Below are 26,476 nucleotides of genomic sequence, written 5' to 3' on the forward strand. Positions count from 1 at the left end.
TGACCAAGGTTTGGAGATATCGAATCAAAATTTCACCCCCCTGATCATATGTCACAAAACTCTGGATCACAACAAGTTACCGTAATTTCACTTTATCGCTCATTAAAGGCTTTTGCGGTGTTGAGTTTTCGAAAAGGTGTCGCTGCACACGAGGACAGGAAATAGTCAAAGTAAGGGGAAATCAGAAGGCTTAAAATCTCACTTCCTCTACATTATCACATGACTGCTGTGAAGTCAAAATCTCAGACATACATCATTACAGGGAGAGGCGACCGAAGGGTGTGGAGGTTTGGACTAGTATTATGCCAACAGAGAGAGTGTGTGTGTGTGTGTGTGTGTGTGTGTGTGTGTGTGTGTGTGTGTGTGTGTGTGTGTGTGTGTGTGTGTGTGTGTGTGTGTGTGTGTGTGTGTGTGTGTGTGTGTGTGTGTGTGTGTGTGTGTGTGTGTGTGTGTGTGTGTGTGTGTGTGTGTGTGTGTGTGTGTGTGTGTGTGTGTGTGTGTGTGTGTGTGTGTGTGTGTGTGTCTAAAGCTAAAGCCTTCCTGGTTTATAACGATGACCTTTATTTACACAGCACTTTTAAAGATTCATGTTACCAATTGTTTCCCAAAGGAAGCAAAATAAAAAAGACAGGTCATGAAATCAACCAAAAGCAAAGACCTGGAAAAGAATATTTGAAAGGACATCAAATTCATATAGAGGAACTCTAAAAGACACAAGATAAAAGTATGATTACCCTAACCCAAATAAGTTTTAAGAAGGGATTTAAAAAAGATCACAGACCACTGAACTGAGCTCCTCCTACACATGAAACAGGTCTTGTTCAGAACATCAAATATATAAATCTAATTTTTTTTCCATATTTATTCGTAACCAAATGTATAAACATTTCTTAGAGAGAAAGAAGTTGGTCGGTCTCTGACGGTTTACATTTTTTTGGGAGGGGCATTTTAGTCTTTATTGGATAGAACAGCTGAAGTGAGACAGGAAATGTTGGGAGGAGAGAGTGGGAAGGGTCAAGGCCGGATTTGAACCTACGACCGCTGCAACGAGGACTGTAGCCTTTGAACACGGGGAGCACAGCATAACCACTAGGCTACCGGCGCCCCAGACAGTTTGCTGTTTTACTACTTTCAGATGATTTTTAATGGAAAATGCAGAGGGGTGTGTGTGAGCTTGTTTGAAAGAACTGACCTCTGTGAAGTATCGCTGGATGAATTTGTAGAGCTCCCTGAGGACGGCAGCTTCGTTGAACTCGTTTTCATGTTTCTGAAAAAAAAAAAAAAAAACATCCATTTCCGACTTGTCGTTTTTGAAACTTTTTGAAACATTCTCAAAGAATTTATTTGATGAAATGAACGTAACCTTCGACTCCTCCAGCAGAAAGTCTTTGAATTCTGAGGCAGTGATTAGCGGCTGGTCCCTTATCTGCTTGTAGTAAAGCTGGACTTCCTGTTTGTACTTGGGGATGTCTTTGGCATAGAGGAGCTTGTTCGTCGGAGAATTCTGGAACACATCAGCATGCAGCGTGTGGTGTTACTCAAAACGTCTTTAATTATCATTCAAATTATGACTTACTGTGATCAAACGTTTAGGGACACTTGTTTGGACTTCACCTTCCCCAGTTGAATCTCGCTCAGAGAAAAAGAGTCCATGAAGGCCTGAGCGATGACTGACAGGCAGCCGTCCAAATTTGGCGTCTTCTCCGTGTCGAAGACAAACTGTGGATTTTTCAGGATGTTGATCCAGAAGCGCAGAGGCAAACTGTGACGGGGAAACAATTACCAAAATAAAATATGCACCACAACCCTTTATGAATTGTAGGCTATGTGTTTGGTTTGCTTATTTGTTATTTGTGCTCCAGTCTATAGAGGTTGTTTTTTTTTGCTGAGTAAGCAGCACCTGTTTGTCTTCCAGATGTGCAGGACATCTGGGTCAGTGATCTTCATGTTGTCCGCCTGAGTGTCCAGAAAGTCAAAGAAATATTTGACAGCGTGTGGGGCTCTGCAGTGTGGCATCCCCCAGATCGATCTGAACAGGTTCTCCACAAACGAGTGCACCGCCACCTTCAAGAGGAAGAACAAGTCGGTGATTTCATTTTTCTGTCACTTTCTCTTAACTTTTGGAAAACAGCGGGGCCTGAGAAGTGTAAAATCTTAAGTATTATCTTCAAAATAAGTTTTGAAAAATAAAGTCCTGATATTGTGACTACGAGAAGAAGAAGACTTTATTAATCCTGATTCACTCACACACAAACAGGAACCTACGGACCTGCACTAATGGAGGGATGTCAAAGTAAGGGGGCTGTGCATGAATGAATGGGGCTTCAGTGCCCAGGAAGTGAACCGACATCTCTCTATTCCCAATTTCCATACTCTGGTCCTTACTGGGGCTTAAAACATCCACCCTCCCAATCCTAACCCAAGTCCCCCAAAGACTGAGCTACTGCCACCCCAAAGCCACTACAGCGACTCTAAAACACACGTTTTTCAGTGCCTGAACTCTACTCTCCTGTAGGTTCCTCGGGACTGTTGTCGGGGACAGCCCCCTCTTTTTCCCCCCCTTCTTCCTCGACCTATCCTAACTCCCCTTATCCCATTCTTTAAGCTTGGCGCAGTTTCGGCAGATGTCTGTTCATCATGAGTCTGGTTTTACCCAAGATGTCTGACTCTTAAAGGGAAGTTTTTTCTTGCCCCTGTAACTTTTGCTAAATGTTGCTAAGTGCTAATGATGGATTAATGTTGAGTCTTTGTTAAATAGCAATGAGTAAGGTCTATTACCTGCTCTTTTGTAAAGTGTCTCAAGATAACATTTGTTTTGAATTGGTGCTATCCAAGTAGAGATTGATTGATGACTTTGCAAAAAAAAAGAAAAATTGCAAACAATGCAACATTTCTAAAGCCACATCATTATTTTTTTCTCCATGTCAGACTTGTCTCTAAGGCTTCCATTCTTCCTGCTCTTAACAGAGAAATATTCCCTGAAATGTAAATTACTAAATGAAAATGTAATTACATTGAATGGTAGAATGCCTTATTGTCATATTAATTGTTTGTTATTAAGAAAAAACAACCTTCCTACACAGTTTATTTATCACTGCACTCTCACTTTGCATCGACAGTTTTTTATTTATTTTTTTAAATTCCCTTAAAAAGTACTTTTAGATTACCAGCATTGCAATTTCAAATGTGCATTGAAAGTCAAACTAAAATGACTATTATAACTCAACAAACAAGTTTCAGGCATAAACTTTAAAAACGTTTCACTCAGTGTCCACTTTGGTTTCAGGAGCAGCTGTGGAACGACATGTTGATGAGTGTAATGTGTTTTGGTTACCACTAGATGAAGCACAAACATATCTAAGTTGATAATGATGAGGTTTAGAAAATGTTGGAAACAGCTGAAGTTTTATTTCTAGTTTAAAATTGAGATTTCTGAGCATGAACACATGTGTAGACACAAATCTTCCTTTGTAAGCACTGATGCAAGCAGTATGAATAACCATGTAAGAGTGAGATGATGGTATCAGTTCTGCTTGTGTTCATGTTGGTGTGTGTCAGTGACATGAGGTGACAGGTTCCTCTTGCCTTGGTGGAGAGCAGCTTGGTGAGGTGCACTTCCTTCAGTTTTAACTTCTTCCTCTCTGGGCTCTTCCTCTGGTCCTCATCGACATCCGGATCAATCTAAAAACATTTAATGAGCCCGCCTCAGGTCAGTCATATTCAGTGTTACACACAATACTGTGAGTAGTGATGAATAGTGATGACTTGTTCTTGTCTCGATTGGTTAATAACCACTGCAAACATAAATTCCCTCTTACCAAATGGAAATATTTCCCAGAGAAGTTCTCGTCATCTAAAGGTAAAAACAGACATTGGTGGTTATTTGCAGGAATAATGAGCTTCCCCTTTAGCTGAACAACATTTGGGTTTGTGGGGATTTCTCAACAGAGTGAAATGCAACTTTTTCTTTTAATACAGTGACTGTGTTGCTGTTTTTAACTGTATGAAGTGGTTAAAAATTTAGAAAAAAGCCAACAAGAGGAACTTGAAGTAGGATCACTTCACCACACATTGGTACCAACAACAACAACAACAACAAGAATAATCTTCACTGCTCAACATGTCAACAGTTTTCCTAGCTGGTTTTAATTGAATCTACCAGCTTTTAAAGTTCCTCTTTAAGATAATTTAAGATTCACTATTATTAAATGAATAATTCTGAATAGAAGACTCAACAGCTGGTTTTTCCTCTCAGAAAAAATAGCTAACTGTTTCCCTCTGCTTCCAGTCTTTATGTTAAGCTAAACTAATCCCCTACTGGCTCCATTTACAAGGTGTTGCTGTGAGCTAGTTCAGGCAGTCAACATGCCTCGCTCTCACCAATCACCTGACAACACCTCCTTCCAATTATCGGCCGTTTTCAGCTGCAAGATTTCCGATCTCTGCTCCTTCATTGCCAGCAATCTTGCTTCAGCCCCACCAACCCCCCCCCAAGCATCCACCTGTAGGCTGGGTCTGGGGGGGGGGGGGGGGGGTTAAAGATATCATCCCATCACTCCTCAAATTTCTGCATTTTAATTAAAACTGTGAGTAGGGCTGGGAACCTTTGGGTGTCTCACGATTCGATTTTGATTCTTGGTGTCACGATTCGATTGAGAATCTATTTCCGATTCAAAACGATTCTGGATTCGTGATTCAAAGTCTATTTTTGAATAAGTACATACTTCAGAATCTACTCCAGTTATCTGAGAGACTGGCTGAATTTCTTGCTGCTCCATTTGGCATTCTACCGAGTTAAAGAGTTAGCATTAACACTTAGCAGGGAGTGACTGATGAGCCAAAAAAAAACAGATTTTGGAAGTTATGAATCTATTTTTACTGAACTACCATTGATGGACTGACGTGACTGGTGTTGATCTTCTTATCTAAGTCCTGTTACTTGGCTCTTACCCTTCAGACTCCCCTGTGGGCTCAGAGGAGGGTGAGTTTTTTTCGAAAGCACTTTGATTGTCGCTCCGTCAGGAACCTACAAAAGCAAATAAAAACACACAAACATCATTTAATTAGACATAACTACCTTTGTCTGAATTTAGATGCACAGTTTGGTGATGTAGCTCCACAGGCAGCGTGGAGTGAGGGCAAACAAATGAACCAGAACTGAACATTTCAGGCTGTTTTGTGAGGAGCTTCTTTTCTTTCACTTCGATAAATGTCTGAAGTTTTGGCTACCACTAGATGGCGCAAAATGATGTCCATAAAAGAGGAAAGAAGGGTCCAAGTTCTGAATGAAGTATGAGGTTAAGCAGAAATGATAATAGCATGTTCTTATATGAGATCACAGGGATGTCTGAATGTTTTAAAGCTGCTGAAGGTAAACAGCCGAAAACCGCAGTCAGCCACAGAGACATTCTGGTTAGCGCATAGACATGAAACATTAAATATCCGCTTTTCAAGAACCTCCGAGCACAACCCCTCCCCCCCTAACATTTCCTCAATTCTAAAGAAAACAAGGTCTTCTAATGACCCCATTGGAATATCAAGCATTTATTTCTGGATATTTGTCTTGCTTCATTTTCTCTTCTTTTCATCCTCAATCACACATCAAGCCTGACATAAGCTTCACATCCTCTCTTACCACATTGAATGCTGCTGTTGCCTACAGGAAATGATTGGTCTAAATCTAACAGTGCATTTTTGAGTCCCTGATTGTATCTGTTTTCAGAATATCAAAGGAAGTATTTGCAGTTTTTATTTGCATATTAATCTAGTTGCCTTCATCTGCAGAGAAAATGTTATACGACAGCTTCTCAAGTAAAATAGCTGCCTATTTTTATTTTTTTGTCTGCAGGCGGAGACGGCAGTAATGATGGTTAAAGTGAGAAAAGGCGAGTTCTGTCAACGGATACAGGTTCAACGTGTTGACGGGGGCTGTTGTTGGTCAGAGTTGAAGTGTTTTGATGGACTTCTTTCTTACACCTCGGCTGTATCGTCTCTTTGACACAGACACTGCTGTATTTAATAAATGTTTTCCTGGGGCACAGGTTTAGCTCAGCTGGTCGGGCTGATGAACAAAGGTTACAGTCCTCGTCTCACATTCAACATCCGCTCTTGTTGCTATTTGGTGCATGCCCCCCCCCCACACACCACACTTTCTCCCCCCACATTTTCGACAATAACTCTGTTTTTTCTTCTCACCTTGTAGTGCTTCAGTGTGTTGAGCATCATCACCTCCCCGATCACCTCTGAGCTCGAGTCCACTTCTTCAAGAGGAACAAACGATCCGTTCTTCTCAAACTCTGGTGGTGACATGGTGACACAAAACTTTTAAAAGACGTAAATACAGCGGTCCTGGGAGCAAAACTATCATTTCACATAACCAAGTATTGTCTGTTTCAATTCATATATTAAATAACAATTAGCCCCTCGGTTGCTCTTCTTGCACTTGAACTGCACATTTGCACAACTCCACTTTGCACTCTAATGACTTGGTAGAAATTCCCATCGTGGTATGATCTCTTGACTGATTTTATTTAGATGTTTTATACTGTTGTATATTTTTGTTGTGTCGTCTGATTTTTTTAACTTAGTTTTTATTTAGATTTTGCTTATTTTGATGTTGTCCTTGTGTTTCTTGTCTTCCCTGTGCTCCTGCTGCAAAACACATTTCCCCCTTATGGGACCATAAAGAATCTGAATACAGTCAAACACAAACCAAATCAAATCAAACCTGAAAGGACAACACAACCCGAAACAAAAAATACATTGCCATCAAGAAATGCAGACAAAACAATAAAATACACACAAAATACAACCAGAGAAACAAAACAACAATAAACAGATAACACTATCAAATACACACAAACACAACCAAATACAGACAAATCAAGTAAGTACAGAAAAGAAAACCAAATATACACAGACACAGAAGCTAACCCATACACTCAGAACAACAACAGACAGACAACACAAAGGAAGAAGACGACACACGCTTAAGAAAACAGTAAAAAACAGACAAAAACTACCAAACGCTGACAATGCATAAAATCTACTGATGAAGTGGAACAAACAACAGCAGCAGTGTTTCAGGGGACACACTGCTGTAATGTGATCCCATGACCAGCCATGAGGCTGGTGTGATTCTCACCGATACAAACGTCCCTCAGGGGCGTGATGAAGGGGAAACCAAACTTGGCCTTGAAGGTGGACAGGATTTTCTCTTTGACTTGTTCTACTGAGTCACAGCTGAGAGCGTTCACCTCCAGAGGCTCGCTGACCTCTCCATCAACGCCCACAGCAAACAGCACCTTCAGCTTCTGCAAAACAACATCGAGAAACATGTCACCATGTCACATTATCACCTAACAGCAGCAAGATAAGACTTAACACCTATTGCTGGTTCCACGCCTAGATTTCAGATAAGGTGAGTGACTCTCCTTCACTGCACTGTTGTATGGGTAAGTGTATCTTCAGCATCCGTCTTATTTCCTTCCCGCAGTTTTGTGGGTGATGTACACACCATCTAATGGATGGGCTGAACCAAGAGATATATTGGTTTCTAAGAATAGATTAAAGTCAGGCTTCTGTGGCTTTGGTCAGGGTTGCAGCTGAGAAACAGAAGGGATGAGGGAAGGCAGAGTGTTACACCAGAGGAGTGTACTGCCAATAATTCAACAGATAAAATCCATGTTGCAATTCTGTACACATTGGCAGTTTTTGTGCATGGTGTTGAATACTTCAAAAGCACTTTAAAAGTACAGTAAAAATATAGTATTTGCAGGCCTCACATGAACTGAAACACAAGTTATTTTTGCCATGTACATTAGAAGCTGTTTCATGTCTATACAAACTCATGTTGATAGCTTAATGTCAAATATTGGACACTAAATGGTTGGTAGAATTACTGCTCTGAGAACCTCGAATGGACAAATGCCTTTAAAATATGAAATATTTCTCAACAACTGAACATTTTTGATAGCATTGCTAGGCTCTGCAGCAGAAGTAAACAACTCCTCAACTAAACATCCAATACTCAAAGACTGCAATTGGTATAATCATTGCTTAAATACTCATAGGTGCATAGCATTACGAAAAAGTAGATATGCAGAGGACTGGCAGATTATTTTATTTATGTTGTTGGGTTTCTGTTTTTAAAGTGGGGATCAACTGAAAAATGTAATGGCTGGTTATATGCACATCACATAGGCGCAGGGAAATAAATGGACTTGAGTTACTCAAAGCACTTCACAGCATGTCACACCTACACGTTCACACACTGATGGTAGAGGCTAATATGTAAAGTGACCATCAGAAGTAACTAATCCCATTTATACTGTACACATTCATACACCGCAGACGAAGCAGCAGGAGCAACGTGGGGTTGAGTGTCTATCACAAGGACACTTCAGGGCGGCTGTGGCTCAGTTGGTAGAGTCGGTCAACTCTCATCCAGAAGGTCGAGGGTTTGATCCCCAGCTCCGGCAGCGACATGTCCGATGTGTCCTTGGGCAAGACACTTAACCCCAAATTGCTCCCGCTGCTTAGTGGTCTCACTACATACTAACCTCTGCAGTGTGTGAATGTGTAGATGTGACATGTGGTGTAAAAGCACTTTGAGTAGTCAGAAGACTAGAAAAGCGCTAAACAAGCTCAAGTCCATTTACCATCGGACATGTGGCTGCAGGAGCCGGGAATCGAACCCCAAAGACGACCGACTCTACCGACTGAGCCACAGTAGAGAAAAGAAGATGCTCAAATGTCACAGGAAGTTTGATTTAATCACAACATTTTAACCAGAGGTCTTCTTCATGTGATAACGATCTAAAGTAGTATGTGGTATGTTTACCTTGTGTTTTCTCTGTTGTCATATTTGAAAGATGATTGTTATAGATGTGTGTGTTCACATGAGGAAGACCTGTGATCAAAACATTGTGATTAGATGAAACCTTGTGACTCATTCGAGCCGGTGTGTGTGGGCATATCTTCTTCCTTTCTCAGCTGTCTTTGTATTTCCCTTCACATACAGGATGTGTGTGTAACCAGCCGTTTGCAACATTAAAAACAGAAACACAAAAACAAAAAAAGAAATCTGCAACCACCACTCCTCAACACTCCCTTCTAAGACATCCATTCAGAGAATACTTTTCAGGCCTTTTGGATGTTTTACTCAACATAAACTGAACTTCACCTCTCAAATTGCATAATGGAATATGTGAAACAGTTCAACTGAATGCTCCTTGAACCCACATCTGAGTTCATAAATATACTGAAATGAAACTGTGACATCAGTCTCATATGACACACATCAGCAACTTTAGTCCTGAAGCTTCACACTCACAGGCTACAAAGAATCTGATCCTGGAGGTTTAAAATAAAGTTCCTCTTAATGAAACGTCATGCTTTTCCACATGCTTATATTTCAACAACATTTGACTTCCTTATAACCTTGTAAACCTTGTTTGACAAGTAATCTCTGGGCCGTCTGTGAGCTATGTGCTGCATGATGTGGTCTTAAAGGGACCCCCATATATTAGGACGTGTTGACCATGCTAGATTAAGACTGGTACCTTTTATATGTTTGTCATACAAAGAAAGAAAGAAACTAGATTTCTCAAATTTGAGAAAATTTGTCAAATATAAATTCACACGCAGGCTGCCATTGTTGTATACGCTGCAATGCATTCTGGGTAGTGACATCATTCGGCTACCCCATACGCCTTCCCTATGTGAGTTTAATGTGTTATATCTGATTGCAGTTTTAGTAAAGCATATCAAAGTGAATAAAATGAGAGAGGTGGGGGGGGGGGGGGGCGCGACAGTGGACTAATACGATGGTGTCTGTACCACAACTGATGGTCAATGCCGGCTGAGACTGACAGAAAGAGAGAGAGAAAGACAGATATATACTATATAGAGAGAGACAGATATATATATATATATAGAGAGAGAGAGAGAGAAAGAGGGAGACAGGGAGAGAAGGGTTGGATGTCTGGTATGAACGATGTGTCCTGGCTGAATCTTAACACAGAGCTGTTGTCAGCTGGCCAGTGTGTGACAGAATGTGTGTGTTTTTCTACATTCCTGCTGTGGGGTTGGTAAATGAATCTGTTTCATTTAGGTTTCTGTTTGTATGGGCCTTTTCTGTGGTTCTTTTTCTCAGACAAATGCTGATAAAAAACGGCAAAATAATCACTGTCGGTCTGCCCAATATGAAAGATGAAAATCACTACGACTCCCAATGTCTCCAGTGATCACCTGGGAACACACTTCTCTTACTTTACGTGCTCAAATAAACACAGGACTGGGGGTTGATGTAGAAAAAAACCTGCTCACGTAACGATGCTTCCAAATAGACGGATGCTGCGTACTATTTTGTCTGCACACATCTTCAACCGTAATGCAACAGTTTCTAACATTTGCTAGATGTTTCTCTTATCATTATGTGAACCACCTCTTATCTTTTACTACTTCTACAGTAGGGCTGCTCGATTTATTATTATTATTTTTTTCAAAGATTTATTTTTGGGCTTTTCGTGCCTTTATTGTAGAGACAGGACAGTGGATAGAGTCTGAAATCAGGGAGAGAGAGAGAGAGAGGAACGACATGCAGGAACGGAGCAACAGGCTGGTTTTGAACCCGGATTGGCCGCCTGGAGGATCGCTGCCTCCATACATGGGGCGCGCACACTAACCACTGCGCCTCCAGCGCCCCATAATAATGATTATTTGATGGGTATTGAGATCATAATTATTAAACACTATTACTCATTGATTTTACAACACCTGAATCAAATGCATTTATCGAACTTAAACACTCAACAACTTAACATTCTGAGCCATTTGAAAAATAAACAAATGAAACAAACCAAAAACCTTCCTCAGTTTTTGTGGTAGTGGTGATGTAATCTTGTGGCCAAAATCATTTTCCACACATGACAAAACCTTTGGGCAGAACGAGCACGACACAGGATGCGGTGCGGTAATCGTTTCATCTCGATTATCTTCTTTTCATGATCTTGATTAATTCCCAGCCTTACTCTACAGGCCTCTAAAATAAGTCAAAGATTGGATTTTACTTGGTGGTTAAACCTCATTGATATCTCTAAACACAGGGGTCACAAAAAAAAAAGACATCACTTCCTTTAAAGGAGTCGTACATCTTGATTTGAAATCTTCGCATTCATGAGAGTTTCACAACTCTGTTTTTCCGTTCCTGCTGATATTGCCTCAAAGAAAGTGTCATGAACATCTCTATCTGAGCGGCAGGGTGTGGTCAAAGAAAGCGTGTTCCTACAGTCTGTGGCTTTTCTTTAATGTGTTTTATCTGAGAAATGTTGAAATGTTCTACTTCCTCGAATCAGGGGCTTTTTGTAAGAGTCTGACTGTGTGTAACGGGTTCCCTTAAACAGGACGTGTTGCAGCTATAAATTTAGATTAGTTGATTGTTTCTCCACATCAGAATGAACACACTGATGTAACAGAGGGCATGCAAAGTCTTTTCGGCCTTTCCACTTGTGAAATACACCAACAACGAAGGGACATGTTTTTTTTTTTAATCATGTAAAATCTCTCCTCTCCTCTCAGGGCCAATAAGGCGTTGAGGTTAAGCAAAATATTCAGTAAAAAAAAAAAAATCAATCACAAATCAATATTCCGTTATGGACCAACCCCTTTCTCAATATTATTGTTATGAAATATGAACCCATCCCTCTTTCACTCTCATTCTCAGTCTCAATGTTTCACATCGACATATTTCCTGCCCACAGGAGGAGATCATTCTCAGTTATATCTGGTGCACATTTTTGTCAGAGTGGTTTGGAAACTTTCAGAGCTTCTCTCTGCTCAGCAACGTTCAGGAAATCAGTTTGGCACTGTGATAAATAAAGCCGTGTCAAGCTGAAACGTTTGAATTTACAATGAGGTTTTAAAATACATGAAGGAGGAAGTGGTTCAGTTCCAACGGCTGCTCTTTGACAAGCTGCCTCTGTACTCTCTTTGGCTACAAACCGACCAACACACAATGAGGAAGTTGTCTCATTGAGTTTACTGTTCAGACACTCACAAGATCTGTTTGACAAATTGAACAGTTAATATCTAAGTTTTGACAATACAGAGTGTGCATAATGAATAGTAGGTGTTCTGTATACATGCAGTAAGTACACTTTTGTACTTTGGAAAACAGAAGTAGGAATTGGGAAGTATTGATGATTGCATGATGATTGAAGCACAACTGGTCACACTGATGATCTAATGACACAGTGGCCCACTTAAAGGTCACATATTCTCCTCTTTTTCTTTTTTTTTTTAAATAAGTCTCAGAGCTCCACAAAACATGTCTGTCGAGTGTCTTGTTCTAAATCCACTCTGATCCTGTATTTGATCATGTCTATAAACCCCTCTATTTCAGCCCTGCTCAGAACAGGCTGTTTCTGTGTCTGTACCTTTAAATATGTAAATGAGCTGTGTTTGACCACGCCCCCTCTCTGGAAGGGGATGTGGCTTGGGCTTTCTCGCTCCATGTCCTATTGTTTACGGTGAGAAGGCAGACTCAGAGGGCAGAACAAACACCTAGCTGTGGGAGTGTCACCCACCTGGGGGAGGGGTTACTGCCCTTTGTGATGTCATAAAGGGAAAATCTCCAAATGGCCTGTTTGAGATCACATTTTCTGAAAAGCTGTGCAGGGAAGAACGGAGAGGATGGACTTTTCTCATAATTGGGGGGTTTGTGGACAGATTAGGAACATATTTAATTGTTAGAAAACATGGTAAAGTGTATTATGCATAACAGGGCGTGTCCAGACTTTTTGGACTGTGGTGGCCCAATAATCTGTACTTGGAAGTAACACAATTTTGCAACATCTACATCTTCTTAGCTTCACTCTTTGAGGACTTGGCAATGTTTCAGAACCCACACATGGCTAGTAAGTGCTTTGCAAATTAGGCAGTGTGCCAGAGTTTGCTTGCAAATCTTTACAGACTCATTCCTTTCCTAAGGACCTGTCTTATCAAATAGATGTGCTCAGTATTTATTTACAGCTGAGAGAACGAAGCAGCCTGTTACTACACAGCCAGAACAGGTGATTTTAACTTGAGTCCTGCTTCTGATAAGATACATAGCCAATCATAGTCTGTGATTTTAGGGTGGCACCTGGGGTGGCCAATCAGATTTCAAGAGGGGCCCATGTGACCTCTGGAAACCCTTCTGGACACGCCCCTGATGCACAATATGTGACCTATAGCCATACTAACACATGTACAAAACAACTAAAAATATCCTGAAACATTGAGGGTGAGCTTCATGTGTGAACACAATCAGCCACATTTAGTTACCCAGACTTAACCCAGACCCCTCCAGAAGTTTGTTTTAGATTTTTTTACCTTTATTTAGGAGCACAGTGGATAGAGGAAGTTGAGGGGGAGAGTGGAGACTGACAGGTGAGATGCTCATCTGCATGTGAGGACTAAAGCCTCTATACATGGGGCACAACCTAACCACTAGGCCTTCTGTGCCATCGCGTGTGTGCAGGCAGGGGGGGGGGGGGGTGATGTTTATATTCTGCGGCTGGCTGGGGTGACCTTAATTCACAACGGTGAAGCTGCTACACAATCTCTTCTGTTCGCCAGCATGTTCTTGCCCACTCTTTTGTTAATACTGTGAATACATCCAATCTCATGTAGCGCTGATATAAAGGCAAAAACCTTCTCATCCTAGCTTCAAACCCAGTTGCTTGTCCGCCATCTTTGCACGTCCTATTAATATCATGGTTTGCCTCTTAAGATCCCCTCTCTCCCTCCCTGCTGAACAGGCCAAACATCCTCCTCTGAGGGATATTAGTGAACTAGCAATGCAAGAAGATTTCAATAGCATGCTGTCTGAAATGCTCAGAGGTGCACGTGTACAAACAGCTTAAATGATTCATGTAGAGTCTGCTATTTATTAACATGAGTGTGCAGTAAATAAAGCACTTAACACAGAATTGCCCTGTATTTGGACTCCAGTATTGTGTGGACAAGTAATCCTCTTTAGTGTGCAAAGGGCCTGGAGATGTAAAGAGTGTGCTTGTGTGTACGTACCAGGGAGGTGAAGTCTTGAGCCTGCCACAGCAGCCAGTCTTCGCTGAGTGTGTACAGAGCCTTCTCTGTCACGCAGTCCACGGGTCCTTTGGCACTCTGCTGCGTCAGAGCGCTCACCATCAGGAACAGGTGTTGACCAACCGTTTCCTGCACAAAATCACAAACAGGAACTCAGTGTGTCATAAAGAGACAGAAGGTTTTAAAACTTTGAGTTAAGCTTTTTGGCAAATAAAACCACCTGCTATCACTGTGCTCGTCAGCCTATTGGTACAAAAGTCTAAATATGGTCCTAAATTTCATCTTAAGAAGACCTCTGGCCGAAACGTCATTTGATCAACTTTTTTTGTGGCACAGAGTAGCTTGTGAGCATAAAGCTCTTTTTCTGGCTGCTCTTTTTGAATTGCCCTTCACCACATGGTGTGTGTTTAACCAGCCTTCTTCAACACTTCCCGGGGAGCAAAGTAATGGAACAAAGGAATAGTCAAGTTTCTAAGGATTTTCTAGGAGTGTTTGTACTCGACTTGAGTTTAAATTGTTAGTCATCTCCCACCTTTACTCCACTAAGCATCCAAAATAAAATGTAATTCTACAGACATATTTCCCCTTAGAATCCCTGATTTTCAAAATAAAATGTTTTAAACTCTGTGGTCTAAAGGTTTTTGAGGGTAGTAGTAGGTAGCAGCAACAAGGGCTTCATAAGCAGAGGTTTTGCATTTAATTTAAGTCCTGGCCATAGACTGTAAATATTAAAGGATGAAGCCTGAGTGACGTCATCCATCTGTTCCTTCAGGGGTCTCCAGAGGCTCATCTGCAGCAGCACTGTGGTACATATGTGGCTTCTGGGGTTTCTGGTACGAGCCTCAAGCAGACCTTATTTAGACGAACTGCAGGATTTTGCACTTCCACATTAGCTTCACTTTTCAACACCAGAGGTTGCAGCTTGGTCTGTTCTCGCTATCAGATGCAAGCGAGAAGGTGACTCAACTGTGATACTAGATGCATAATGGAAACAGACTTCAATGGAGTCTACACCAGCTGCTCCAGTGGAAGATTACTCGGTGGATAGTGGAATATATACAATAGTGTTTCGACTTATATCGTATTAAAAAGTTTAAACCAAAATAAGTTTTAAACCCAAACAGAATTTAGTAAATATATAAACACATCTATGAAAAGGTAGTGAACTGTACCCATACGATACATTGTAATAGAGCTCCACTGTGTACGTTATAAATGACCTCTTCAGGTGTAGCTGTACAAAGATCGTTACCATGGTAATGTTTCCTCTCCACTAGGTGGATGTGGTTTTTTCAAATGGCTAAAGTAACACATCATTTTCAGTGCCGACTGTGATGTCCCATTATCTACCAACGTGTTACAGAGAAGTTCTCTATCAAGATCTAAACAATCAAAAGTCAACCACAGGAAAAAACATGCATAAGGTGATGTTTAAAGGACAACAAACATATTCTGTTTGTACCTGTGGTTATCCAAGCTCAGTCTTCACAGACACCGGGGTAATTTGTCAAGTTAATTCAGGAAGACAGCTTTGTTGTCTTTAAGAATAATGTTGGACTAACTGTATTCATCACAAAGGTTTGGTTTATGATCTGTATAATAATAATTAAATAATAATAATAATAAATGTCATGTTCTTTTTTTGTTTCTTAGCTTGACAGAAATATGCTCACTGTAGTCTGAGGAAGAGCATGTTGGCGCCAAACGTCACTTGTTAATAAATCCTTTTAAGGAGCTCCTTGGTGTGCGGATCTTTTTTTGCTTCTTAACAACTTCACTTAACCCCGTGATATCTTCAGACAAGTGTCTCTACTCTATCAGCTTACAAAAAGGGGCGTTAAAAGTAACAACGTGACTAACACTCTGTCTAAAACTGTGTTCTTCTACATATACACATGCTGATTTTGAGGTCAGTTGTGGGCTCTCTCTGACAGTTATGTTTCATCAGTACTGTGAAGAGTTTCTCACTGGTTACCAAAGAGACTGAAATCAACAGTGTTGCCTCCATCTGACCTAAAAACAGCAAAACAGACGATCAGGAAGAAGATTGTCTATTTCTTAATATTATTTCATAATGACGGCCATTGCTGCCAAAGGGGTTGGGGTTTCTGAGGTACTGATGCAGAGAATTATGACCACAGGGGGCGCAACAATCAAGACTCACAGGTGAGAGGCACTAAAAAAGAGGCTGTTAGAGTACTTACTAGTAATTACTAAACACCCTGTAGGGATTTTCATGGCCATTTATCCAATAATAGTTTAGTTATTTCCGTTAAGGTCAAATTGGGGACGAACCAACGAATCATTCATTATTAAAACCGCTTTTCCCTTGGGTAAGGGGGAACTGGAGCCCATCCCAGCTGTCATTGGGTGAGAGGCAGGGTACATCCTGGACTGAACACCAGTTAATCACCAGGCAGACATATACAGACAAACAGCCACACTCACATTCACATCAACCCAATAATTGTTGAGTTATTTCAGTCTTGGCCAAATTGGGGACCAACCAACGAATCATCCATTATCTCCACCGCTTTTCTTGTTGGGTATCAAGGGGGCCCTGGAGCCGATCCCAGCTGTCATTGGGCGAGAGGCGAGGTACACCCTGGACTGAACGCCAGTCAATCACAGGGCTGACATTTAGAGACAGCCACACTATATGGGCAATACAGAGTCGCCAATCAACCTAAAAAACATGTTGGAGTACCCGGAGAGAACCCAGGCATGCATGGGGAGAACATCCAAATTCCACACAGCGAGGCCCTATCCGAAAGGGATTCAAACCAAGAACCTTATCGCTGTGAGGCAACAGTGCTAACCACTGCACCACCGTGAAGCCTGCCAGCAAATCAAATGATAGAAATTAAACTGAAATAATATTCAGCATGTTTTGCTAGTATAGCTAAAACAGCTGGCTTTACTTTCACTTTCGGTCTTAGAGAAACCAAAGAGTAAAAGAGACATAAAAGCATCTGACCCTGAGGAAGCCGTACATGCAGATGGACATCCAGTTGGTCAGCAGTTTCTCCACGGTGGACTCGGTGCGTCGAAGAAGCAGTTTGGGCTGAGTGTTACTGTTCTGATGCATCAGAGCCTTCAGCAGAGCCTCCATCACCTCCGTCAGGTACGACAAGTTGTTGTGGAGTGCTACAGTCAGTAGTGATGCCAGCACACACCTATGAGCGAGCAAATAGAGTTCAGGGGACAAGAGCAGGCCCGGGTCGTGAGACAGGCTGAGAGTTTGTTCATATAGATACAGTATATACCGCAATATGTTAAATAAACTGATGAACATGCAAAACACATTAAGAACTGACTTCTCTCTAAGGTTGAAGCTCTTCTGCTCCTCCAGAGCGTGCACCATGGATGTGAGGAAGAGCGGGTCCTGGATCAGCCTGGATAAGCCATTGCATGACTCATCAAGTTGAACCTTCACCGCATCCTTATTTCAGGTCAGACACAACAACACATCACTAACAGAGACTAACAAAGTGGTACCGACGTCAACGGCAGCTGGAGTCACCCCTTACCTGACCGATGTCTTTGATACACAATTTCCTGAACGCTTCACTCTGAAAAACAAGAAACAGAGCGGAAGCTTTGTTTATTTGGCTGCAATTATGTATTATGTCTTCATATCACAATGACTAATTTACTTTCTTTAAAGCTCGCCGGTACCTCAGGGTTAGTGTCAGAAAAGAAGATTCTGGAGGCAAAGTGCTTGTAATCCAGGAAAGGAATGGCTCCAACATTTTCCATCAGGTCGGCTCGCTCCGTCTGCAGATCAACAAAACCTGTGGAGGACATTTAAGTTACGTTTCATGGATTATAGATTTATTCTGGAGAAAACTCACTTAACAACTTTGAAATGGTTTGCAAGAAAAAGGCTACAAGGGACTAAAAAGATTATATGCATACTGTTTCAGTGTCGGGTAAAACTTTTTGAAGCAATCATCGCTATGCAGGTCACCAAAAAAGGGGATGTGAAATTGACAACTAAGTCTGTCCTACCACATCCCCACAGGCTGAGAGCTGATTATCACAAATAAGGCTGTGCATGAGCAGTGTCTGTTTAACCCCTTGACATCAGAAAAAAGGAACAAGTTCGGGTTACTTCACACCATTAAAAGGAGCTGCACGCATGCATGTGTGTGTATGTGGGTGTGTGTTGAAGCTCAACTTACTAAGGTTACATTATACATTCATTTTGTATCAGGCTCAGACCACACTTGGAAATAGCCACGGTAGCAGCACTAATGTTTTGCATAGCCAGATTGGTACATGCAACATGCTCTTGTTTAGCAGTATGTTTCCATCTTAGCTTGCTAACATTTGACAACTAGCAATAAAAAACAAATACTGCTGAGGATGATGGGATTGTCATTAATAGATACCCGTACATATAGATACATAGATGAATAGTTTTCAAATATGGTAAATGAACTTGAGCTTGAAAAGCACTTTTCTAGGCTTCTGACACCTACTCATGGCACTATCACACTGATGGCAGATGCTGCTATGTAAAGTGTCTATCAGCAGTAACGTATCCATTTATTTGTTGGATGGACGTATGGCTGCAGGAGCTGGGGATTGAACCCTTGACCGTCCGGTTGAGAGACGACAACTCTACCAACTGAGCCACAGCCCGCAGAGCAATTCACGCAAAAGACTGCACAAAACGTAATGATTAAGAAAAATAATTTAATGTAAATGCAACATGCATTCACACCCATCACAGGAACATTTGACCAATCAAATGAAGCCCTGGATACATGACCCATAACCATACCCCAAGATGATGGCTAAGCTAGCACTACTACTGTAACAGCCCTGCTTTCCCCTAACCAGCCAGTTTGCAGCCTGACATCTTCAATATTCACACCTCAAACCTTAAAACCAAAGGCTGTGGGATGACCTGCCTGAGGATCTCAAAGTAACTAGATCAGTGTCTTCTTTCAAAACACTTTTAAATACTTATTTTTTCTTCCCAAGGCCTTCTTGTAAACTTTGTTTTATCCATGATGTTTTATCTGTTTCAATTATTTCTATTTTCTCCTAGTCAGTCATTGTTTTAGATGTCGTCTTGTGTTATTGCTTAACTGCTGTTTTTATTTTTTTTATTGTTTATTTTTGGAATCTTTATGTTTTGTAAAGCACCGACGTTACAAAGTGCTTTAAAAATTAACTTTAATATTGTCATTATTATAATTATTAAGCTAGGTACGGATACAATGGCGTCAGTTTGTTTGTGACACATTGTCGCACGTTGGTTGATAAAGGAGAGAAAACTCAGGAAATGTGGTTTGTGAAGAACCGTGGTGAAAGAAAATAAAGCTTCTGCTTATTAGAAATTTTGCAATTTCAAAGGAGTCAATCTAGTTCCTATAAAGAAGAAAGAAGGAGATGATAATTATAGCTGAGATGCACAATTGAACATTTGTGGCTCTATCACATGTCATGGTCATCCCTATACTGAACAATGTGAAAGTATTTTGCATGTTTCTTCATATCCTGCTGATGAGTTGTGCTGTTTTTTAGATGGTATCTATTCTATTTGAAACATTTCAACTTGAACCTGTTTATTGTGGTTTATCACAAGTCAATTTAGCAGAGCACTCCTATAACACGGCAGGGGATGTGCTCTTGTTTTAACAATCTTCACACCCTGGATCTACCATCCCTGATCTCTTTCTAATTGGGGTATGGGTGTCTTGTGGTTATTTTTATTATTATTTGTCGATTTGTGTTTGTTTGTACTTCTTTTGCTTTGTTGTAATCGTACAAAGTAGAATGAGAGCCACATTAAGGGGGAAAAATCTGAGCTGTCAGGATTAAGGTCATACATTTATGAGAATAAAGTTTTTCACTTACGTGAATAAAGTTGTTAATGTACGAGAATAAAGTCGTACATTGACGAGAATAAAGTCATTTATGTACGAGAATACAGTCGTAAAATAAAGAGAACACATTTTTTTTATTTTAATCACAGATGCGCTTTGAAAATTTGCGACTGACCTTGTCTAATGTCGTTCCTGATGTCGAGCTCCAGGTCTTCCATAACCCTGTTCATCTTTTCAGTGAACTTCTTTTGTTTGCTTCGGAAGATGATCACTACAGCTGGAAGACAAAACCAAACAGTGAGATACACTTTTCGTTTTAGATAAAGTAGATAATCATTGTAAGGTTGGACCTGTTTGTGTTTTCTTAAAGGAGCGATATGTAACTATGACACCTAGTGGTTAAAATGGGTACTGCAGTTTTAAATCCAAAACATTAAAGAGCTGTCTCCTCCCATCCCCTCCTCCCCAGAGGAGATGTAAACGTGGGTTGCTATGTCGCGGACACAGAAGCTTCAGCGTTTAACCAGCTCTGCATTGGTCTCCATTTTCAAAAGCGTCTACATTATTTATCCTAGTCTTACCACGTTTCTGCTCGTTGAGCTTATTAGAATTGCGGTGACTTCTTAGGGACGGATAGAATCAGTTATATCTGAACCATTTCCCTTGTTTGTTTGCCGTGTACTTGGAAAACCAAGGGGTGTCCAAAATAGCTGTGGGTTGCCTTGAACCTGCCTATACCTTCTCTGGTAACAAACAAAAATGAACAATTCCTGACCTGAATCTAAACTTAGAAGGTAAATGGACTTGAGCTTGCATAGCACTTTTCTAGTCTTGTGACTACTCAAAGTGCTTTTAAGCAACTTGGGGTTATGTGTCTTGGCCATGGACGCGTTGGACATGAAGCAGCAGGAGCTGGGGATCGAACCCCTGACCTTTTGGTTAGGAGGCCGACTCTACCAACTGAGTCACAGCCTGCATTGTTGTCAGAGAAGCCAGCCCTTCAACCTACTGTAGCACGTTTCCTTCATGTCTGATGATATAGCACGGTCATTTTATGATTGAATTCAGTAGATCTCTTACATATTGCTCCTTTAAGAAGACATTGGAACGAAATAGGTGAAAATACTCAGCCACAGTGTGTACTTACCAACAATAATGCAAGGTATGAGCAGGAGGACAAGCAGTATCAGAAAGTACAGATGGAATGTAGATTTAAGACTTATTGTATTGTCTCCATACTGTATCTGGGATAAAGAAATAATCACAAGGTATTTAAAAGGCATATACTTCTGCAGACTTTGGTGTTACATTCACATTTTATTGATTGATTGATTTAATTGACCAGATTGGGTTTGTGTCGCGGGATTTAAAGTTTTACCTCTAACTCCCGAAATTTTGTAATGCGAGTGTTTTGGATCTCACAGGTGAAAAATTCAATCTCAGTCTCATCATTGGTTTCTTGGTCCACCATGATGCAGGGGTGTCGGTTTTCTTCATGAATGCCCCACACAGACAACTCTGTTATGTTCATCCCTAGTTTGTCTGCCTTTTTCTGAAACGAAAACAAAGACATGAGCGGATTTCAAACTGTCGATTTCCTAGTTTATAACATTTGTGCTAAAATTACCTGTATGGTGATGCGGACATCGTCCCCTGTCATTGTAGAAGAGAAGCTTGTAAACTCAGGGTCTGGGTAGTAGGTTATTGTTGTGGAACAGGGCAAGGTTTCATTTGCTACTTTCAGAGACAAAGTGCTCGAAAAAGTCGAGTAAGCGTTTGTAGCTGCAGGCGAGTCATAGGTGAGAGTCTGTAGAGCCTGTTAAAAGATATTCATTTAATATATAAGCTGTGTGCTGCATGTTGTGACTAGACAAGCTTGATAACTGAGCAATGCAATGTTACATCATGAAAATGTGTCTAGATTTAAGTGACTTCAAGTTTACTCATCTAATGCAATGTTCTGTTGAATAGAATAAAATACATAAAGCACATTCCATTACAGGGAAGCTCAATGTGCTTTACACTGATGATATAAACACAGGAATTCAAGAAACAAACAGGTACTTCAACAATCATGATACAGATACAGAAATCTAACTTTTAAAAAGCACACATCCAATGCACATCAGAGACATCACATAGCAATTACACTAAATGATTTAATTCTTGGTACGACTAACAGATCTTCACTTGATGACCTGAGGGCCCTGGTAGGGTTGAAGTCTGTGAACAAGTCAAACGGATACTTGGGAGCTGAACCCTTAAGTGCTTTATGGACTAATAACATGATTTTAAAGGTGATTCTGTATAGCATGGGGAGCCAATGGAGATTGAGGACGGGAGTCATATTTTCAAATTAGCTTGTGTGTGTGTGTCAGGACTCTGGCTGCTGAATTTGGAATAAATTGGAGTTGTCTCACTGATTGTTTGGATAGCCCGGCATACAGAGCATTGCAGCAGTCTAACCTGGTTGAAATCAATGCATGGACTAATTTCTAAACATTAAATGGTAAATGGACTTGAGCTTGTATAACCGTTTTCTAGTCTTCTGACTACTCAAAGCACTTTTACACCACAGGTCACACCTACACATTCACACACTGATGGTAGAGGCTGCTGTGTGAAGTGACCATCAGAAGTAAATGATCCAATTCTTACACGTTTATACGCTGCTGACAAAGCAGTGGGAGAAACTTGGGGTTAAATGTCTTGCCCAAGGACACATTGGACATGTGGCTGCAGAAGCTGGGGATCAAAACCCTGACCACAGCTGCTCCAATTTGAGAAGTGACAAAACTTTTTAGGAAATGAGGTTGAATCAGGCAGCATGATATGATGTGACATGAGTAATGTAAAAATAGTGATTGTCCACAGACCTGATAGGTGTTGTGACTGGGCAGTCTGACTTCCTGCAGGACTTTGCTGTGTTTGATAGCTTCCACAAGCTCCAGGAGAGATCCCATTAATTTGATCTTCCGGTTCCCACTATGAGACACAGAGCAGCAAACAAGAACAATTTTAGTGCACATTGGATACCAGGGAGGGTTCTTACCATGATGGCCTCATATGGTTATGGAACAAGCATCTATCGCTTCCACGTAAATCTGGGTTTCCAACAAAGTATTAATATGGGTCCTTCAAGATAGATTTTTTACTATAGACATACCGATCCGGACTGGTTTAGAAAAGACATACTGGTCCAAAGTTATAAATAGTCAGTGACCACTATGGGGCTATAGCAGATATATAGTTATTTGTGTGTCTTTTTTCTGCTATGCACTGGTGTAATCGCTTTAAAAAATAAAAATAAACCTGTAAGGCTGAAAATTAGTTTGTTAAAATGTAGAAATTTCTACTTAGAAAGCTATTTGTTGGAGAACACAGTTTTCTTAGGACCTTAGAAAGACTCTCATCATTTCAGGCAAAACAATTCACTCTAGCTGCCATAATGTCATTAATCAATAAATTTTTCCTCTCTAAATGTGTTTGTCACAAAACTCTACAATATGATTTGATCAAAACAATAAACAATCTAAAAAGCAAAAAGAAAACTGGGCTAGTCGAACTGAAGGGCGTCCAAAATGGTCACGTGAGGTTGCCTGAATACCGCCTACCTTCTCTGGTCTAACCAAATACTGACCATTCTGGACTGGAATAGAAACCATAAAAGGAGAACATACTAGCTGCTCTAATGTTGTCAGAGAAGTCAAAACACTTCAACACAGCATGTTTCCTTAATGTCTGATGATATAGTAAAGTCATCTTATGATTTAATTCAGTAGATATCTTACAAATTGGACCTTTAGACTTTAGATTTTATTGTCCCCGACAGGAAATTCTTTTTCACAGCACCGTTACTGTCCAACAGACAAGTCCCACCAAAGAACATTCATACACAGAAAAACAGAGAATAACACAAACAAACAGAGTTAGACAACAGTCAAGAGTTCCCATTTCTGGCCTGTTCAGCGAGGCCTTTTGTTCAGGACCGTTATTACAGCGGGGATCAGGCTCCTCCTGAGGCGAGCCTTTCTGCACCTTAGTGCTCTGTACCTCCATCCTGAGGGAAGTGGGGCGAGGTGAGTGTTCAGTGGGTGTGTCATGTCCTGTTCTATTGAGGTTGCAATGCGTGTGATGGCCCTGCTATTGAGTTCTGTTAGGTTGGGTGTGGGGAGACCGATTATTCTGGCAGCTGTGGTTGTGATGCGTGTGAGTTTGGCCTTGTTTTTTACAGATAACATGTTGAAGAAGCAGGTGGAACAGTGCAGACTTTAAAGTACTGTGGCTAACATATAAACTGTTGGGAGGTCCTCCAATCATGAAGGACATCATCCTCAGTGGATCCAAATATCTACTTCAAACTTAATAGAAACTCTGTTGGTTTCCACTATGATTACTCAAAGTGACCGCCTGGCACCAGTAAGCACATTGATTATAAATAAAGGCATAGAACTTGGATTCATCCTCAGGGTTCATGAATATCTTCAGTGAGTTGAGATAGTTTATTCTAGGTCAACCTAAATGGCCATTCTTAACACCCTTCAGCTATCAGGATATAAAAAAGACATACTGCTGGCTATGACCCTTAAATACTTCCTCAAGAAGTTTCCCTCAACCACGAGCACAATCATGGTAGCAAAGCGTGCAAAATAACTGAGAATATTTTAGATGGAAATGAGTGAGAAAAACTGTTAATGCTAAGGAATAGTAAGGTGTGTGTGACTAACAGGTGGCCACATGCAGCCCCCATCAACCCTCAACGTGGCCCTCAGGTCAATTTTTACATATCAATTAATTGGAAACATGACAAAATCTGCCATGAACACATGAAAACCAGAAATATGTCCATAATAATATTTGATCACTGGTATATGTTGAGTTAAATTTGAGACATAATTGACTGTAATCGTTTTTGGATCCTACAATTTGCCCCCCTGGCAGTGAGAATTAAATGAATGTGGCCTTTGCTGTGACCAAAGATGCCCGTCCCTGCTCTTAAGTAATGAAATGGGGATCAGGTTCAGGGTCAAATTAGCATTATTTTATTAACTGTTATACTTAGATTATGAAGAAAAATGGATGCACAAGGCCCTTTTATATAAATTGCCATACACTTGATTTGTATGTCTTCTAACACTGCTGTTTGTTATAAGGTTTGTTGGGTACAGAGGCAGAAGTGGAACTTTCAGGAGCTAACAAACCCTACGAAAGGGAAGTTGTCTAATGGTGAAACAAATCAGTTCTGGGAAGTTCACTTTCCCCATATGATGACCCTCAACCTGTAGCTGTCCCTCAGTTACTGACAGTGTTTCCTAGAATAAGTCTCTTCTGAAGTTAGTGACAAAGCACCGGCTTCCATTAAAGACATCCCACTTGAGTTTCCACTACCCCTTTAAAGAGTTAACAGAACTGTGGAGAGTATTTGTAATGTTACAAGAGTCAGTGTCAAATGTTTGTGTGTTTGAATTGTCTTCAAACGTTTTTTGATGTATTTAACTTAACCAGTCATGTTTTGTCCACAAATAAGGCTTGGTAATCAAAGTCTGTGTATCTGCATTTGTTATCATTTTTGTAGTCCTAAAACATTGATTCCCAACTGGGTGTCCGGGCCCCCCTAGAAGGGGCGCCAAAGATCTCACAGGTGAGTCTAAGATACAAGTGGCCAGGCTCCAAGCAACAAAGGTTAGGAAACACTGTTTTAAAACAGTCATACCTTATCCAAGTGCTTTTGGGTGAAATACTCGTGCAGGATGGTGCCGATCGGTAGGTGATTTTGGCGCTGCCATGGCAACTGCCATCTGGGAGGAGAAGGCATACTTTGACTACTCCTTTATTTTCTGCACTGGGAATGTGAAAGGTCAGATTTTCACCAGTGTTGTCCCAAACAGGAAACCTGAATAAAATAACAGAGAGAGAAACAATAGTTGTTAGTCGTACATCAATATTCACTTGTCTGCATGGGAAACTTTTTTAAAACATCATAGTAAGAAGCATTGCACCAAAATCTGCCACAAAATAATTTAACACCCATTTTAAATGTAAAAGTTGGTGTCTACAGATTGCATCCATCCAAATTAAATTGTCTGAAAACAATTCAGTTTTCTAGAAATTGCATGTGTGAAATAAGCTATTGAATTGTTAAATGAATTGTTAAGAGTGTTAGAAATAACTCACTCTTGTGGTGTGCAGTCTGCCTGGAACCTCACTCTGATCACAGAACTGAGGTTAAAACCCTTCAACACTGCATTGTTTCTGCCGTAGAAGGACACAACACTGGGAGTGATGGAGGAGATCTGTGGTCTCTGAAATGAAATGTGCACTAGATTATTATTATGTGAATGAGGTGAAAACGAGGGAAAACAGTGTGTGAGAGTTACGGTTCAGACTCACTGAGAAGTTCATCCATGACTCCATCATCTGGCAAACACCGTCCTGCAGGAGAAGGTGAGTAGAATATGTTTAGGCAGGTTTCCATGACATGCGTTGGAAAGGGATTAAGCTAACAAAGTTCAAAAACATGAAACAGTATAAAAATGAAGCTTAAGGAT

General features: G+C 40.7%; 1 protein-coding gene across 1 annotated transcript in view; it reads right to left on the bottom strand.

Moving 5' to 3' along the window:
* plxnc1 (plexin C1) overlaps nucleotides 1–26,476 on the bottom strand; it is a 35,274-nt gene that overhangs the window by 1,001 nt on the left and 7,797 nt on the right. Inside the window, exons 9-30 of the mRNA XM_061029209.1 lie at nucleotides 26,319–26,360; nucleotides 26,103–26,230; nucleotides 25,642–25,821; nucleotides 22,805–22,913; nucleotides 21,556–21,744; nucleotides 21,307–21,480; nucleotides 21,076–21,172; nucleotides 20,104–20,205; nucleotides 17,767–17,882; nucleotides 17,619–17,660; nucleotides 17,406–17,530; nucleotides 17,066–17,264; nucleotides 14,071–14,217; nucleotides 7,145–7,313; nucleotides 6,196–6,296; nucleotides 4,951–5,026; nucleotides 3,819–3,853; nucleotides 3,586–3,681; nucleotides 1,901–2,064; nucleotides 1,615–1,762; nucleotides 1,364–1,504; nucleotides 1,193–1,267 (exon numbers count right to left, since the gene is read on the bottom strand). Coding sequence (XP_060885192.1) covers nucleotides 1,193–1,267; nucleotides 1,364–1,504; nucleotides 1,615–1,762; nucleotides 1,901–2,064; nucleotides 3,586–3,681; nucleotides 3,819–3,853; nucleotides 4,951–5,026; nucleotides 6,196–6,296; nucleotides 7,145–7,313; nucleotides 14,071–14,217; nucleotides 17,066–17,264; nucleotides 17,406–17,530; nucleotides 17,619–17,660; nucleotides 17,767–17,882; nucleotides 20,104–20,205; nucleotides 21,076–21,172; nucleotides 21,307–21,480; nucleotides 21,556–21,744; nucleotides 22,805–22,913; nucleotides 25,642–25,821; nucleotides 26,103–26,230; nucleotides 26,319–26,360 — 2,655 coding nt within the window. The remainder of the gene's footprint in view (nucleotides 1–1,192; nucleotides 1,268–1,363; nucleotides 1,505–1,614; nucleotides 1,763–1,900; nucleotides 2,065–3,585; nucleotides 3,682–3,818; nucleotides 3,854–4,950; nucleotides 5,027–6,195; nucleotides 6,297–7,144; nucleotides 7,314–14,070; nucleotides 14,218–17,065; nucleotides 17,265–17,405; nucleotides 17,531–17,618; nucleotides 17,661–17,766; nucleotides 17,883–20,103; nucleotides 20,206–21,075; nucleotides 21,173–21,306; nucleotides 21,481–21,555; nucleotides 21,745–22,804; nucleotides 22,914–25,641; nucleotides 25,822–26,102; nucleotides 26,231–26,318; nucleotides 26,361–26,476) is intronic.

The sequence above is a fragment of the Labrus mixtus genome, chromosome 22 (assembly GCF_963584025.1).
Source record: "Labrus mixtus chromosome 22, fLabMix1.1, whole genome shotgun sequence".
Taxonomy (NCBI): domain Eukaryota; kingdom Metazoa; phylum Chordata; class Actinopteri; order Labriformes; family Labridae; genus Labrus; species Labrus mixtus.